Genomic DNA, 14,251 nt, shown 5'->3' on the forward strand with positions numbered 1-14,251 from the left:
TTTTTTTTTTTTACTTTTTACGGCAAGAGTTGCAAATATAGAAATTTGTATCTGTACAACAGCAGTGGCAGCAAGTGTGGTGAAACATCCATGACCGAGCCTTTGATCTGGTAAAAGTCTGCACTGGAAGACTCTCTTGTTTATGCAAATAAAAAGAAAGAAAAGGGCAAATGTGTTTCCTCTTCCACTAAAGGGGGAGGACAGAGGAATGAATGTACACAGAGAATCCACAAAATCACAGAATGGAATTATCATGCTTTGTGACATCGGGTCAGATCTGGAATACTCAAGATAATGATTCTCATCCTTTTCCCTCTCCCTTACTTCTAATATCTGTTTTGTTCATTTTTTTAAATTTTTAACAAACATTATTTAAAGAAAAAAATTTTTTCTCACAGTTTTTAAAGTCTATGGGGGGTTTTTTTTTTTTAGGTTTTGGTGCATAAACTCACAACAGTGAGATCTCTGTTTTTATATCCATAATATATTATATATAATAATCATATATTTTTTTAAAACTCTTTAGGGTATTTTTTTTTTAAATAATACTGTCTTGAAAAAAAAGCTGCTGTGAGTTTGATTTTGGTCCAGTCATTGTAAGTCACGTGCAGTATCTACACTGAGGATTCAGGACTTGTGCTGGGCAGACACACCCTTCCAGTAGTCGAGGATGTCGTGAAGATCCTCGTCTTTGGCAAACTGGACCTTTTTGCGCAGGGCATGGCCGGCTGCCATGTACTCTTCATCTTTGTGACGCTTGCGATGCAGTTTGAAGCGCTCCCAGATGCTGTGTGAGGGTTTGTATGTGTATTCTGGGCTGGAGGTATAACTCAGATTATGGTACTGAGGCGAGAGCTGTGAGTAGGCTAGCTCCCTGGGGCGGGTTCTGGTCAAAGGTTCCAGGATGGAAGGCTTACGTCCTATCATGCTATCATGCTGTTCTCCCTGGTGTGAACCCGGGTATGAGTGCCGGTGTTCACTATATTGTCGTATTTTCTCAGCCTCTGCTCGGAGGATGGCAGCTGCTGGAGTCACAGTGAGAATGGTATCAGCTGTTGGGGATGTTTTTTCAATATATTTGGCTTCTGACTTATGTCCAACGCCACCTGAGCCTTCAGACCGGAAGGATCTAGGGCTGCGCATGGAGCCACTGGAAGAGGTACTGGAACGTTTTGGTGGGGCGTCCATGCTGTGATGCCTCTGCAAAGGATGAGAGTAACTTTCCTTGTACATTGGAGAGAGGAAGCCATGCTTGCTGGGGATCTGCTCAGATATCAAGACCAGTTGAGGTTCTGCTGTGGACACAGCTCCTGACTTCACTCCTTGGAAAGACGTAGATTCAGATTTCAGCACATCGATACAGTTGTTGATAATCTGGTTGACTTTGTCTACTTCCTTGGTGATAGTAGAGATCTCAGCCACAGAGCTTTGACTATCTGGTGGAATTGACAATTCACAGTCCCTCCTCTCAGGTTGTTCCCCAGTCCGCACTTCCATATAGTTCCCCTTAGTGGTTTTTGGAGTTTCGCTACTCTCTATCAACTTGTACTGCTCCACTTCCCCTGCAGAAGGCAGATAAGGGAGGCGGGAAATGGTCTCGCCACTCATGATCTGACCTTGTGAAAGCTGAGTAATGCTGGGTGTCTCCAGTTCAGGACCATACTTCAGTTCAATGATTGTCTTTTTCATGTTACCAGCTGCCTTTTTGTGCTTTTCTTCCTGCTGACGTCTCTTGCGCAAGCAGTAATATACTACTCCTAAAATAATTACCATGCCAAACAAACACCCTAGGATGGTCATGATATAGTGAGTGGCAGTAGAAGGGTTAGACACTAATTCATCTGCGATATGAATTGGTGTGGGAAGGTTACACAAGTGTGGTTCAACCTCAGGGAGTTACGGACAGAAGCTACACAGTAGGTATATTTTGTGTGTGGTTTTAGTCCATCTATCTTAATAGTCTCCTTTTCCATAGTCAATTTCTGGAGATCAGTGAAGAAGCCATTGTTGTACTGGACCAAGCTGTACATCTTGCTGTATGGGTGAGGAATTTCCACCACCAATGTGGCTGTTGACTTATTCAGTTTGATGTTGAGTCGGACCTTGGAATCTGCAGGGGGGGTGTTTAAGGAGATCAGAGGTGTAGTGCCATCTCCAGAAAAACAATCATCTTCTGAACATGGGATGTCTGGAGGCCCTGTGGTAGCTTGGTATCTGGGAGGCATAAATCGAGGTATCTTAGTAGGGGAGCCATCTGTACAAAGAGAAGACAACATGCTCAGAGCATTACGATAACTGGATCGCCCTTGACCCAGCAGGAAGTATCCAGCATAGTCTGGCGGAGAATCGCATTGCATGCGGTCATAAGTGCGTGTCATATTGGTAAATATAGCCAACCACTCCAGGAAGCCCAAGAGCTCACATGAGCAGTAGAAAGGGTTGTTGTACAACTCACACACAGACAATTTGTTTAAACCCGCAAAGGTACTGCTGTCCAGTCTCTGTATTCTATTCATGGAGAGGTCAATGTTCATGATGTTTGGGCACTCCCCAAAAGCATTGGGTGTCACGGTTTCAATGAGATTAGCTTGGAGGTAGAGATACTCCAGCTTGCCCAGACCCCTGAGTATCCCCTCAGTCAGGTTCCTCAGTCGATTATAGCCAAGCTGCAGCACTTGCAGATTGAACTGCCCCGAGAAGGCCCCATCCTCGATGTAGGATACCTCATTTTTGGTCAGGTTGAGGTATGTCAGGTTGCCAAAGCGACTCAGCGAGGAATAATGGACACTTTTAATTTTGTTTTCATTGAGTCGCAAGTCCACAATGGTACTATTGATATGTTGTGGGATAGCCTCGTATGGGGGCTGGTTCTGGCTGCAAATAGCAAGCCATACAAAACCCTTGTCACCTTCGATCAACCAACAGTCTCCGGCAACCCTATCTGTATACAAAAGAGACATGACAGCCACCCACAGACAGAATGCTGATGTCACCACCCCACTGTGACCTGCCATCAGGAAAGAAATCCTGGTAGAGGGGTTCTCTTATTTCTTGGTATAGATAGGAAGAAGCCGAGACTGGACTAATCCAGTATTAAATGTTCCAAGTGAGTTGCCCTTGTTTTTCTTTTTTCCACATGGTTTGAATCAAGTCTTCTACAAATCAAAAGAGTGCAAGCATGCTGGAAATCTCTCTGCCAGTTCGTTAGGAAGACATGTGGGTTAAAGGATGAGAGATTCATTCAGGGTGCCATCACCATATGGACTCTCTTTGCATTATCCAAACTGATGCTGAAGGCATGTTGGAGAAGGAAGGAGCAGCTCAGAAGAGGTTGTAAAGGCTTTTTTTTCTCACATGCTACCTCTGCTGATTTTCCTTCTGCCACTTTGCATTTCCTGATCAGAAAAATGTTTGTCTTCTTCCTTAAACTCACTTTTGTTGTCTGTCTGTGTAGCACATTCTCCTGAAAATAAAAAAAAAAGAGAAAATATTTAATTACTATCGTTTCATGAAGGAAACTGTTAGAATTTCTGTAGCTGTAGGAATACCAGGGCTATAGCGAAATCCACAGTCCACCATTACAATAGGTGCCGCTTCTAGATATCGGCACCTTTTCTGCCATATGCGTCCGCTGCCCCCACTGGCCGCTGAGCAGGGGTTCTCAACCCAGTCCTCGTCGGGACACACCTAGCCAGTCAGGTTTTCGTGATATCCACTATGAGTATGCATGAGATACAATGGAGGCCATTGGAGCCGACTCTGTGGGTGCTGTGGGTGCTTGAGCACCCCCAATATTGAGAAAACTTCCTTGTTTGTGTTCAGGGAGGGGTCATTTCCATTGGGCTTAGCACCCCCAATAATTTTGAAAAGTTGGCTCCTATGATGGAGGCAGTGCATGCAAATCTATTTCACGCATACTCATTGTGGATATCACGAAAACCTGACAAGGACTGGGTTGAGAACCCCTGCCCCAGAATGAAATGCAGCCCAGATAGATTGGTCTCCCAGAAAGCATGGGGCCCTGAGAAGCTGTCATCAGTTCTGGTACACCTCTCCCTGCAGCCCCGCCTGCCTGCCACCCTAGCTCTATTTAAGCTTCTAAGAAGCAGCAGAACAGACCCACAAGGTCTGTGAATGGATATAGGGCTCAAGCTCATGCAGGCCTCTGTGTGTGCCAAAAAAGAAAGGAGGTAGCTAGCATGGGTAGGCAGCCCTACATCCTTTCACCACCCCTTGGCCCATACTGGTGCTTCTGCTGCTAGAAAGCTTAAATGCAGGGCCACGTAGAGGGGTGCTCCGAATCAATAGAAGAGCCTTGTGGTCTCATGCTTTCTTTAAGATGGATTTTAACTGCGCTGCTAACACTGTTCAGAAATGTATTTGGGGGGGGGGGGGGGGGGAGGAAGGAACATCAGGGAAGGAAGAGAGACAAGGGTAGAGATAGAAAGGAGGGCTGGAGAATAAAGGATTGAGGAAAGAAAGAGTTGAAGGACGAAAAGAAGGGAGATGAAGGGAAAAGGAATAAGGTAAGGAAAAGAGAGAGGGAAGAAATGGGAGAGATGTGATGGAACGCTGGAAATTAATAAAGTAAGAAAAACAGCAGAGGGAGGATTGAAGAAGGGAAGTAGTGGAAGACAGATGAAGGAGGGATGGAAAAAAGATAAGGGAGGGGGAGGTGCATGTGTGAAGGAAGAAGAGGTGAGCAGTGCGTGAGAGTGCATGGGGTAAAGAGTTGGTGGAGGATGAGTGTGTTAGCAAGAAATGAGGGGGGGGAGGATACATCTAGTAAATAATATAGCGTAGGGTAAAGAAAAAAACGTAAAAATAGAAAATGAATGACATTAGAGAAATAGGACTGGGGATTGGGATCAGCAGTAGAAAGGAAACATCTGAAAGGGGAAGAGAAGAAAATAGAGAAATCAGAGGGGAGAGAAAATGTAGCAAAATGGACAATAAATAAAGAAAACGTAAGCATTTTGACCGGCGTATTTCAGTTGCTAACTGCCCCCATGCTATCTTTGCATTTTTTTGTCAGCTCTTCCCTGCTTCTACCATTGTGCCGTTCTAGGATCGTCTCTTCTCCCTTTGTCCGCTCTTGCTGATGCTTTGCAGTCCACGATCCACTTCTTTCAGCACTCACTTGTCTCTTCCTCTGCTTCTCAATCCCCCCTTGACCCTTTGCAGCCTCCCCCTCTGCCCTCTTCTTGGGCCTCCGTTCAATCTTCCCTCGCTTGAGACCATCTCTCCCATCTCTTGTACTTTCTGTTCCCTCAATCCCTCCTCCTCAGTCCTTGATCCCCTGTGCCTGCCCACCTGGTTAAACTTCTTGCCCCTCCTCCTCTCTTTCTTTCACACCAGTCTCTCACATGGAAACATGCACTGGTGGACCCTCCTTCTTAAAAATGTGCACCTTGACCCCTCAGTCTTCGCTAACTTTTGCCCTATTTACCTCCCCTTCTTCTGTAACTCCTGGAGAAAATGATTTTCCTGCTACTGGATTCCTTGAACATACTAACATTCTCCACCCCTACCAGGCTGAATGTGAATGATGATATGTAATTTTAAGTATTGTGGGTTGTTTTAATGTGGTGTGTTTTATTCCTTTGTTTTAAATTTTATGGATGTTGGATATGTAATTTGATTAGAACTTCTGGCGATACAGCAGACTAGAAAGTTTAAATAAACAATAGTACTGAAACTCTTTTCTTTGCCCTCCATGATACCATTCACTCTTCACTGGATCAACACCAGAGACTGTGGTAAAAGTAGTTAGCTTAGCGGGGTTTAAAAAGGTTTGAATATCTTCCTAAAAGAAAAGTCCATAAACCATTATTAAGATGGGAAAGTTCAAAATTCTTAAGGGTCCTTTTACAAAGGCACGCTGAAAAATGGCTTGCGGTAGTATAGGCGCAGGTTTTGGGCACGCGCCAATTAATTTTTTAGCGCGCCTGTAAAAAAATGCCTTTTTTTTTCCGAAGATGGACGTGCGTCAAAATTAAAATTGCCGCGCATCCATAGACCTAGCGGTAAAGAATCTGGGCGGTAATGACCTACATGTGTCAAATGCCACTTCAGGCGCCTCCGTTACGCGTGCCAGAAAATAAAAAAAATATTTTTCAGATGTGCATAGTGGACGCACGCCAAAATTGAAACTACTGAAAGGGCCGCGCGGTAACCGGGTGGTAACTCCAATTTGGTGCGCGTTTGGCGCACGTAGGCGCCTACGCGGCCTAGTAAAAGGGGCCCTTTAAAGGTCACTCACCTTCTGCCCCAGCCTATCTTCACAGTGTGCTCATCCCTAACTCCCCCCCCCCTGCTGGCTCTCTCCACTTCTCCTCTTCCAACCTCCTCTCCCTTCCTTCTACAGATGCTTTCTGTTTAACCCTCTCCTGTGAGACTGCTTTTAACTATCTCCGCCCTCATTTATGGAACTGTCTTCCCAGTGGCGTACCAAGGGGGGGGCGGTGGGGGCGGTCCGCCCCGGGTGCACGCCGCTGGGGGGGGTGCCGCGGTGCGCGCCTGTTGCCCTGTCTCAGTCCAATTTCGCAATTCGCTTTTGTTCACTGCTCCCTCTGGAGTCTGCCCCAGAACAGGTTACTTCCTGTTCCGGGGCAGACTCAGAGGGAGCAGTGAACACAAGCGAAATCGGACTGAGACAGGGCAACAGGCGCGCGCCGCGGCCCCCCTCCCCCCCACGGCGTGCACCCGGGGGGGTGTCATTTCGCTGGGGGGGGGGGTCGCGCTGCACCCGGGGGGGGGGCGCATCAGCGATCTGCCCCGGGTGTCAGCTAGGGTCGGAACGCCACTGTGTCTTCCTCCTTCCCTCAGGTCTGAAACCTCCCCGAAGCCTTTCAAGACTCTCCTTAAAACTCACCTATTCCGTCTAGCCTTTGGTATTTCTTTCTAGTTGCTGCTCTCTCTTTCTCTTATTTTCCCTTTTCTTATCTGCTCGTTTTCTCGTGTTTTGTTGTACACTGCATAGTCGCCTTCATTGACTCTTTTGCAGTATACCAAATGCTGTGAAGTAAATAAAACTAAAGAAAGCGACGTGGGATCAGAACAAAGAAAAACGAAACAGGAATAAGAAACATAAAGGTGTGAAAATATTCTATTGAAAAGTATAACTTTGGATTTCTGATTTAAATATGGGGAGTGGGCTTGTGATATCGCTACTACAGGAGTAAAGTAAATGCATTTTTGCTCTAGTGTTATTCTGCAGGCAGAGTCTGGCTTTCTGGCGTTTTTTCAGTTCAATTTTTGTGAGCACGTTTCTATTTCTAATTTATGGCTGTATTTGACGAGGGTCTGTTCATGTTCTGTTTGACTTAGGTGAGGTATTTAAGTCTAATTTCTGTTTAGGGACCTATCGCAGCCCTGCTTGTTTGGTTTTAGGGACTGGTATAACGTTTGCAGTGCTGCCTTTTCATAGGTGCAGATGAGGCTATATGGGGGCAAGGCTGTGGTGGGTCTATTCTCTTCCCCCTGGGGGGGGGGGGGGGAAAGCCCTATGTATGAATGTTAGCCAAGATGTGCCTGTATAGCATCAGAATGGAGCATTTTGCTGGAACTAAAGTGAGGTTGATATCTGGGGAATGAATTTCCTGGAGGTACAGAAATGAGTGGAGGAGTGGCCTAGTGGTTAGGGTGGTGGACTTTGGTTCTGAGGAACTGAGTTCGATTCCCACTTCAGGCACAGGCAGCTCCTTGTGACTCTGGGCAAGTCACTTAACCCTCCATTGCCCCATGTAAGCCGCATTGAGCCTGCCACATGGAAATCAAAGTGCATTCTATAAAGTATGCTTTAATTTACGCGTGTGTTATAGCATAGGTCAAGTGCTGGTCCGCGTAACTAAATTTAGTAGCGGTCACCTACCCCAACTAAAACCTGGTGTAAATCCCAACACCTAAATTAGGCATGGAATGGGTTTATTCTATAACAACACGCATAGATTTTAGAAATGCCCACAACCTGCCCATGCCAGTCCCGTAAACATACCCGCTTTTCAACTATGCAGCTTAGAATTTACACGTTACAGAGTACGCTTAGCGAGTTGTGCATGTAAATCTTAATTACTTCCAATTAGTGCTGATAATTGCTTGTTAACATCCAATTAACTGCGCTGATTAGCTTGTTAACCAATTAATTTATGCACATTGTTATAGAATATGCTTTGATTTCCATGTGGAAATTAAGGTATCATATATAGATTCCCGGGGTTAATGCGCGCACAATTTCAAAACCACTGTGTCCTGTGTTAGGCTATTTTTGCTGCGTTAAGCGTGCATTAGCGCTTAACATGGCTCAGTAAACAGACCCCTTGTGGGCCCACTAGGGACAGAGAAAGTACTATATGTAATTTGTAAACTGCTTTGGTTATATCGTAGAAAAACGATATATCGTCGTCATCATCATCATCAGAATAAAGACAAGATTAAAGTATACAGGATATTTACAATTGGGGTGAATTCTATAAATAGCACCTAAAAAATCGTGCTGAAAAAAAAATGCTTAAGCGCTATTCTATAAGCCATGCTTATTCTATAATTGCACATGCAACCCAAAACCACACCCGCAATCTGCCCGAACCGCCCATGACCCTCCCGTTTCCCCGCCCCCCCTTTATTCAAGACACGCCTAAACTTTAGGTGTGTACATCTTAACTGATTCCAATTAGCGCTAATAATTGCTTGCTAAAAAGCCAATTATTGATGCTAATTGGCTTATTCAATTAAATTGTGTGTGCCAATTGGGCGCATGCCCAAATTTGAACGCACAGTTTTTGGCCACTTTTATAGAATTCTGGGGTTGGTGACCAATATTTTTGTTTTTGTTCTGTAGCTTATTAAAAAAAAAAGATAAAAAAAAGTGTTATGGCGGAAGGAGGTAGAGTCAGCTGGGAAAATACCAGAGATCAAATCAACACCATCAAACCTAAATGAATGGAAAAGAATATTGAGTTCTAAAGCTCTCTCAGCCTGACCCGGGGGAGAATAAATGTAAATGAATTAAGCACGTTAAATAACTTTTACCACACTGTGCATATCTTTTCAGTCTCTGATATGCTGCACATTAGTCGGTTTTCTCCCGCAACACATTTTATCAGGAGCAGGGTTTAATTTCAGCTCATTACAGCAAGCAATTTGCCGCTCATTTACTTCGCAAAGTATGAATGAAATGACAGGATTAAGGAGATGTTACATGGGCAAGCGGGGCTTAGCTCTTTGTTTATTAGATTGCTGTGACATGACAAGAGACCTGAGGCCTCATGGCTTGGCACGGGGGAACTTCTCGGGGCATTTTTTACTTCCCAGAAATGGACGCACAATGTGCTCTGTGTGATGAGGCTGTTCCTATTGCAAGGGGAATGATAGTGACTTCCCTGATGAGCTGTTCACGGAGTATCTCGATTTGATATCTATGCGCTGTCTTTCCCTCTGTTCCCCCTGCACCTTTCCCCTTGAGATTGTCATTGGAATGCTTTTATATTTCACTGATGTATTCCGATATGGCCATATTTTGCTCATATTCCCTCAGATGCTAAAGGTTGACCAGATTTGAGTGTGAACCTGTGATATGAGCCATTACAGTCAATCATTGGTTGCTAACTGTTCTGCCCCCATATTCATGGAGGCAGGGGTGTATCATTGTATATATTTTAATACTAGTGGAACCATGCCCGTTTCCTCAACAATGAAACGGGCCCTAGGAAGGCTGTCATGTAAGCTTTTTTTTTTCTCTCTCCCCTGCCCTCCCCTCCATGTCCAGCAATTCTTCCCTCCCCTCCCCTCTATGTCCAGCGATTCTCCTCTTCCTTGCCCTCCTATCTGTGTCCCACGATTCTCCCCTCTACTGTCCTCCCATCCCATCCCATCCATGTCCATCAATTCTCCTCTGCCCTGCCCCCCCTCTCCTTCCCTTCCTCCCTCCCTCCCTCCCCTTTGTTGGAATGTAATTGTATTTTACATGCATTGCCTGTCACCTATTATTTCTCTGTGATTACTCTGTGACCTCTGATGTGAATTACTTAGAGAGGTCACACAGCTATGCAACTTCCTGTGGGGGTCAGACACAGCACATGGAGCACATGGAGCTCATGATCTCTCCTAACCTGAGAGGATCTATGGTGGTGTGAGCATCCATTACCATCTGAGCACATGGAAGGAGCTGATAAGACAAATGTATAGTAATATGTATATATAAGCCTGTCTGATTATAATCTAACTACAAACTGTGAGTAAACAGATGTTTTGTTATTTCAACTTTAAAGTGACTCAGCAGTGAATTATTCAGGGGTGAATGAGAGAGAGATGAAGAAAGAAATTAACATTTCTAAAGCTGAAGCTGTGTGTACTAAAATCTGCTAATTATTTACTACAAATAATCCAACAAAAGGGTTATGGGCCCAGGGTCCAGGAATTGAAAAAGAAGAGAAATATTACCAGGCAGAAAAAAAAAAGGCCACATTTTTCTCTTAAGTTTTAAAGGAAAGATTCAGTCTGTCTCTCTCTCCCCCCACACAGCAGACAGAAGGCTAAGAAAATGGCTGAGGGAAGAAATTCACCATTGTTCTATTCTCTCAAGGTGCCTAAATTAACTGAGTTTAATTATCAGCAGTGGGAACTAAGATTCATATGTCTCCTTCGAGCAAAAGGATTATATATATGCTTAGATCAAGACAGAACAGCTGAAAATATGGCTGAATGGGACAATGCAAACTATTATGTGAAGTGCATGCTTTTGGAAGCTCTCTCAGAGAAACAAGCCATATTAGTGGAGGGAAAAGATACACCAAAGGACATTTTATATAAACTGAGAACTATGTATGCAACTACATATGCAAAGCAGCAACCAATTTGGCTGGCAGAGTTGAATGAAACCAAATTAAGGGATAAAAGTAAATGTAATGATCACATTATGCATCTTATGTCTTCATTTCAAAAGCTAGAACTTTCTGGAATTCCCATGTGTGATGCATTGAAAAGAGCATTTCTTTTTACCTCACTATCAAAGAAGTTTGATGTTTTTAGGTCTGTAATGAGGCCATTGAAGGGCAATCTTTTGAACAGACAACATCAAAACTAAGGCAGGAATGCATAATAAATGATTCTGAGGAGATGTGTTCTCAAAGCAAGTCAGAGAGAAATGAAACAAATTTCTTGGCAAAGAACAGAGGAAGGCGGAGCTATGGGAAAACTCCACCCAAGGGCAAGCTGATTTGCTACTCATGTGGAAAGGAGGGACATGTATCTAAATGGTGTAAGGAAACACAAAACACTCCCTCTAGCTCACCTAAGCCAATGGAACTAAAGAATTTTCAAACCAGGAAATGTATGAAGGACAAAGATAAACACAAGGGCTTTCTAATGGCAGAAAAATCTTTGACTATGGTAAATAATAATTCAAATGAAAGTACTTGGATTTTGGATTCAGGGAGCACATGCCATTTAACCAATTGTAAGAATTTCTTTCAGGAAATGTGTCCAGAGGAAGGTATCCTTAAAACTGCAAACGCAGGGACTGCTAAGATCCAAGCAAAAGGTATTGGATTCTTAAAATGCAAAGTGTCTAATGAAGTTAAAGAAATTCCTGTAAGTGATGTCTTGTATATTCCCCAAGCAGTTTGCAATATGCTTAGTGTATCTACATTAGATAAGAAGGATTTGCGATTCATTTTGAAAACAGTAAGTGCACAATCTCTAAAAATGATGAAGTGTATGCTGAAGCTTTTATGCATAATGATGTTTATAAACTGAGCATTTCAGGTGAAGCCTCACATATGGCGCAAGTAAGGAAGAATGATGGTAAATGTAGTCTGGAAATCTGGCATCGCCGCCTGGGACATCGTGATTCTAAGGTGATCCAGGATCTTTACAGTAAGCAACTGGCCACCGGCATTCAGATAAGTGCAGATGCTGGTAAAATGGAGAAATGCATAGACTGTGTTACTCAAAAAGGTGTGAGACCCTCATTTCCTGCATACACAGGAAATAGGAGTAATAAAGTGCTGGACTTAATACACAGTGACTTATGTGGACCGTTTAATATCCCATCATTGGGAAATAACAGATTTGTGCTAATATTCTTGGATGATTTCTCTAGATACTGTGTGGTCTATTTGCTGAAAGAGAAAAGTCAAGTCACAGACATGCTGAAGAAATACGTAGCCATGGTGAGCAATAAATTTGAAAGAAAACCAAGGTTCTTCAGACCGACAATGGTGGTGAGTTCACTTCACAAAGCATGCGCACATTTCTAGAACAAGAAGGCATTCAGCATATCACAACAGTAGCTTATACACCAGAGCAAAATTCTGTTGCAGAGAGAAAATTTAGGTCACTTGTGGAAATGACCAGATGTATGCTGTCAGATAGCAATCTCCCTAAAAGACTATGGGGGGAAGCCATTCTCACAGCAGTGTACCTACAAAACAGAATGCCAACTAAAGGCGCTCAGCGCACACCACATGAGACATGGCATGGTAGGAAGCCAAACCTGTCACACATAAGAACATTTGGAAGTACAGCATATGCTCATGTACCAAAGCAAAGAAGGCATAAGCTGGATTCCACAACAGAAAGGGGCATTTTAGTTGGCTATACTCCAGGACACAAAGGATATAGAATTTTGAATCTGAAAACTGGCATTGTTGGCATAAGACATGTTACATATTTTGATGAAAACAAAAGGGTTGATAAAGGCTGGATTATCCCAGATGAGCCTTATCATCCAGAATATGAAACTAGAACCATAATAGACATGCCAGTGTATATAAATGCCATACCAAGGCAGATGTCTGAAAGCAACTCATCTGTATCTAACGAGGAACAGGCAGAGGAAGCAGACACAGAAAGGATCATTGAAGAAGACAGTACAGTTGGAGAAGGGGAATCAATTGGAGAAGAACTCTCAGATTTAGAGGATGCGGAAAGGTCAGACCAACCTGTTGTCAGACGCTCATCCAGGGAAAACAAAGGTGTTCCACCCCCAAGACTGTCTTACCTAACAAAGTCAGCAGAAGCTCAAGAGCCCTTAACATGGGATGAGATTGAGAAAATGCCAGCAGAAGAAGCTGCTGAATGGCGTAAAGCTGCACAAGAAGAAATTGATGCATTGGATAAAAATAATACTTGGATTCTTACAAAATTACCTCCTGGCAAGAAAGCTATAGGATGCAAATGGGTATTCAAGTTAAAAGGAATGCACAAGGAAAAGTGGAAAGATATAAAGCCAGATTAGTGGCAAAGGGATATCTTCAAAAATATGGAGAAGATTTTGATGAAGTGTTTGCACCTGTAGTGAAACACACGACAATAAGAACACTTCTGAGCATTGCAGTCTCAAAAGGCATGCAAGTCAAACACATTGATGTGAAAACAGCATTTCTTCACGGAGATATAACTGAAGACTTGTACATGGAACAGCCAACAGGTTTCATAAATACAAAACAAAGACAGCTAGTGTGTAAATTAAACAAAGGTCTTTATGGATTAAAGCAAAGTGCAGAATGTTGGAATGATAAATTGCATGAAATATTGACAAATTTAGGATTTAAGCAAGGTGAAGCAGATAAATGCTTGTACACTAGGTGCAGAAATGGACAATATGCATACATTTTAGCTTTTGTTGATGATCTGCTCATTGCAAGCAAAAGTGAGCAAGAGTACAAGGACATTGTAAAGTGTTTAAAACCAGAATGTTGAGATAAAAGAACTTGGTAATGTGTCATACTATCTTGGTATAGAAATTGAGAAACAAAATGATGGTTCTTATCTTCTAAGCCAGAAGCAGAAAATAAATGAGCTTATTGAAAGTTTAGGTATGCAAGATGCCCAAGTTGTAAGCACTCCCATGATCACTGATTTTCTGAAGGATGAAACAGTAAGAGAACCTTTACCAGATAACATCCAATATAGATCAGCCATAGGTAAGCTTTTATATCTAGCTACCACATACAGGGCTGATATAGCAAATGCAGTAGGAATTTTGAGCAGAAGGGTCAGCTCACCTACCAAATCAGATTGGACTGCAGTTAAAAGGATGGTAAGGTATTTAAAGGGTACCATTGATTGTAAATTAAAGATTTCAGCCAATAGTAATCCAAAACTAATATGTTACTGTGATTCAGATTGGGCAGGGGATCATTCTAATTATAAATCCACAAGTGGATATGTGTTTATGTATGGAAATGTACAAATTTCATGGGCCAGTCATAAACAAAGTATTGTGAGTTTGTCTTCTACAGAAGCTGAA

The 14,251-nt window shown here is 43.1% G+C and overlaps 1 protein-coding gene across 1 annotated transcript in view; it reads right to left on the minus strand.

Moving 5' to 3' along the window:
* Positions 1 to 558: 558 nt before the first annotated feature.
* Positions 559 to 14,251, minus strand: part of ELFN1 (extracellular leucine rich repeat and fibronectin type III domain containing 1) — a 117,167-nt gene continuing 103,474 nt past the window's right edge. Inside the window, 2 exon segments of the mRNA XM_030212315.1 lie at positions 559 to 1,865; positions 1,868 to 3,463. Of these exon segments, the coding sequence (XP_030068175.1) occupies positions 628 to 1,865; positions 1,868 to 3,014 (2,385 nt within the window). The 5' untranslated portion in view covers positions 3,015 to 3,463 and the 3' untranslated portion in view covers positions 559 to 627.

The sequence above is a fragment of the Microcaecilia unicolor genome, chromosome 8, assembly GCF_901765095.1.
Source record: "Microcaecilia unicolor chromosome 8, aMicUni1.1, whole genome shotgun sequence".
Classification (NCBI taxonomy): Eukaryota; Metazoa; Chordata; class Amphibia; order Gymnophiona; family Siphonopidae; genus Microcaecilia; species Microcaecilia unicolor.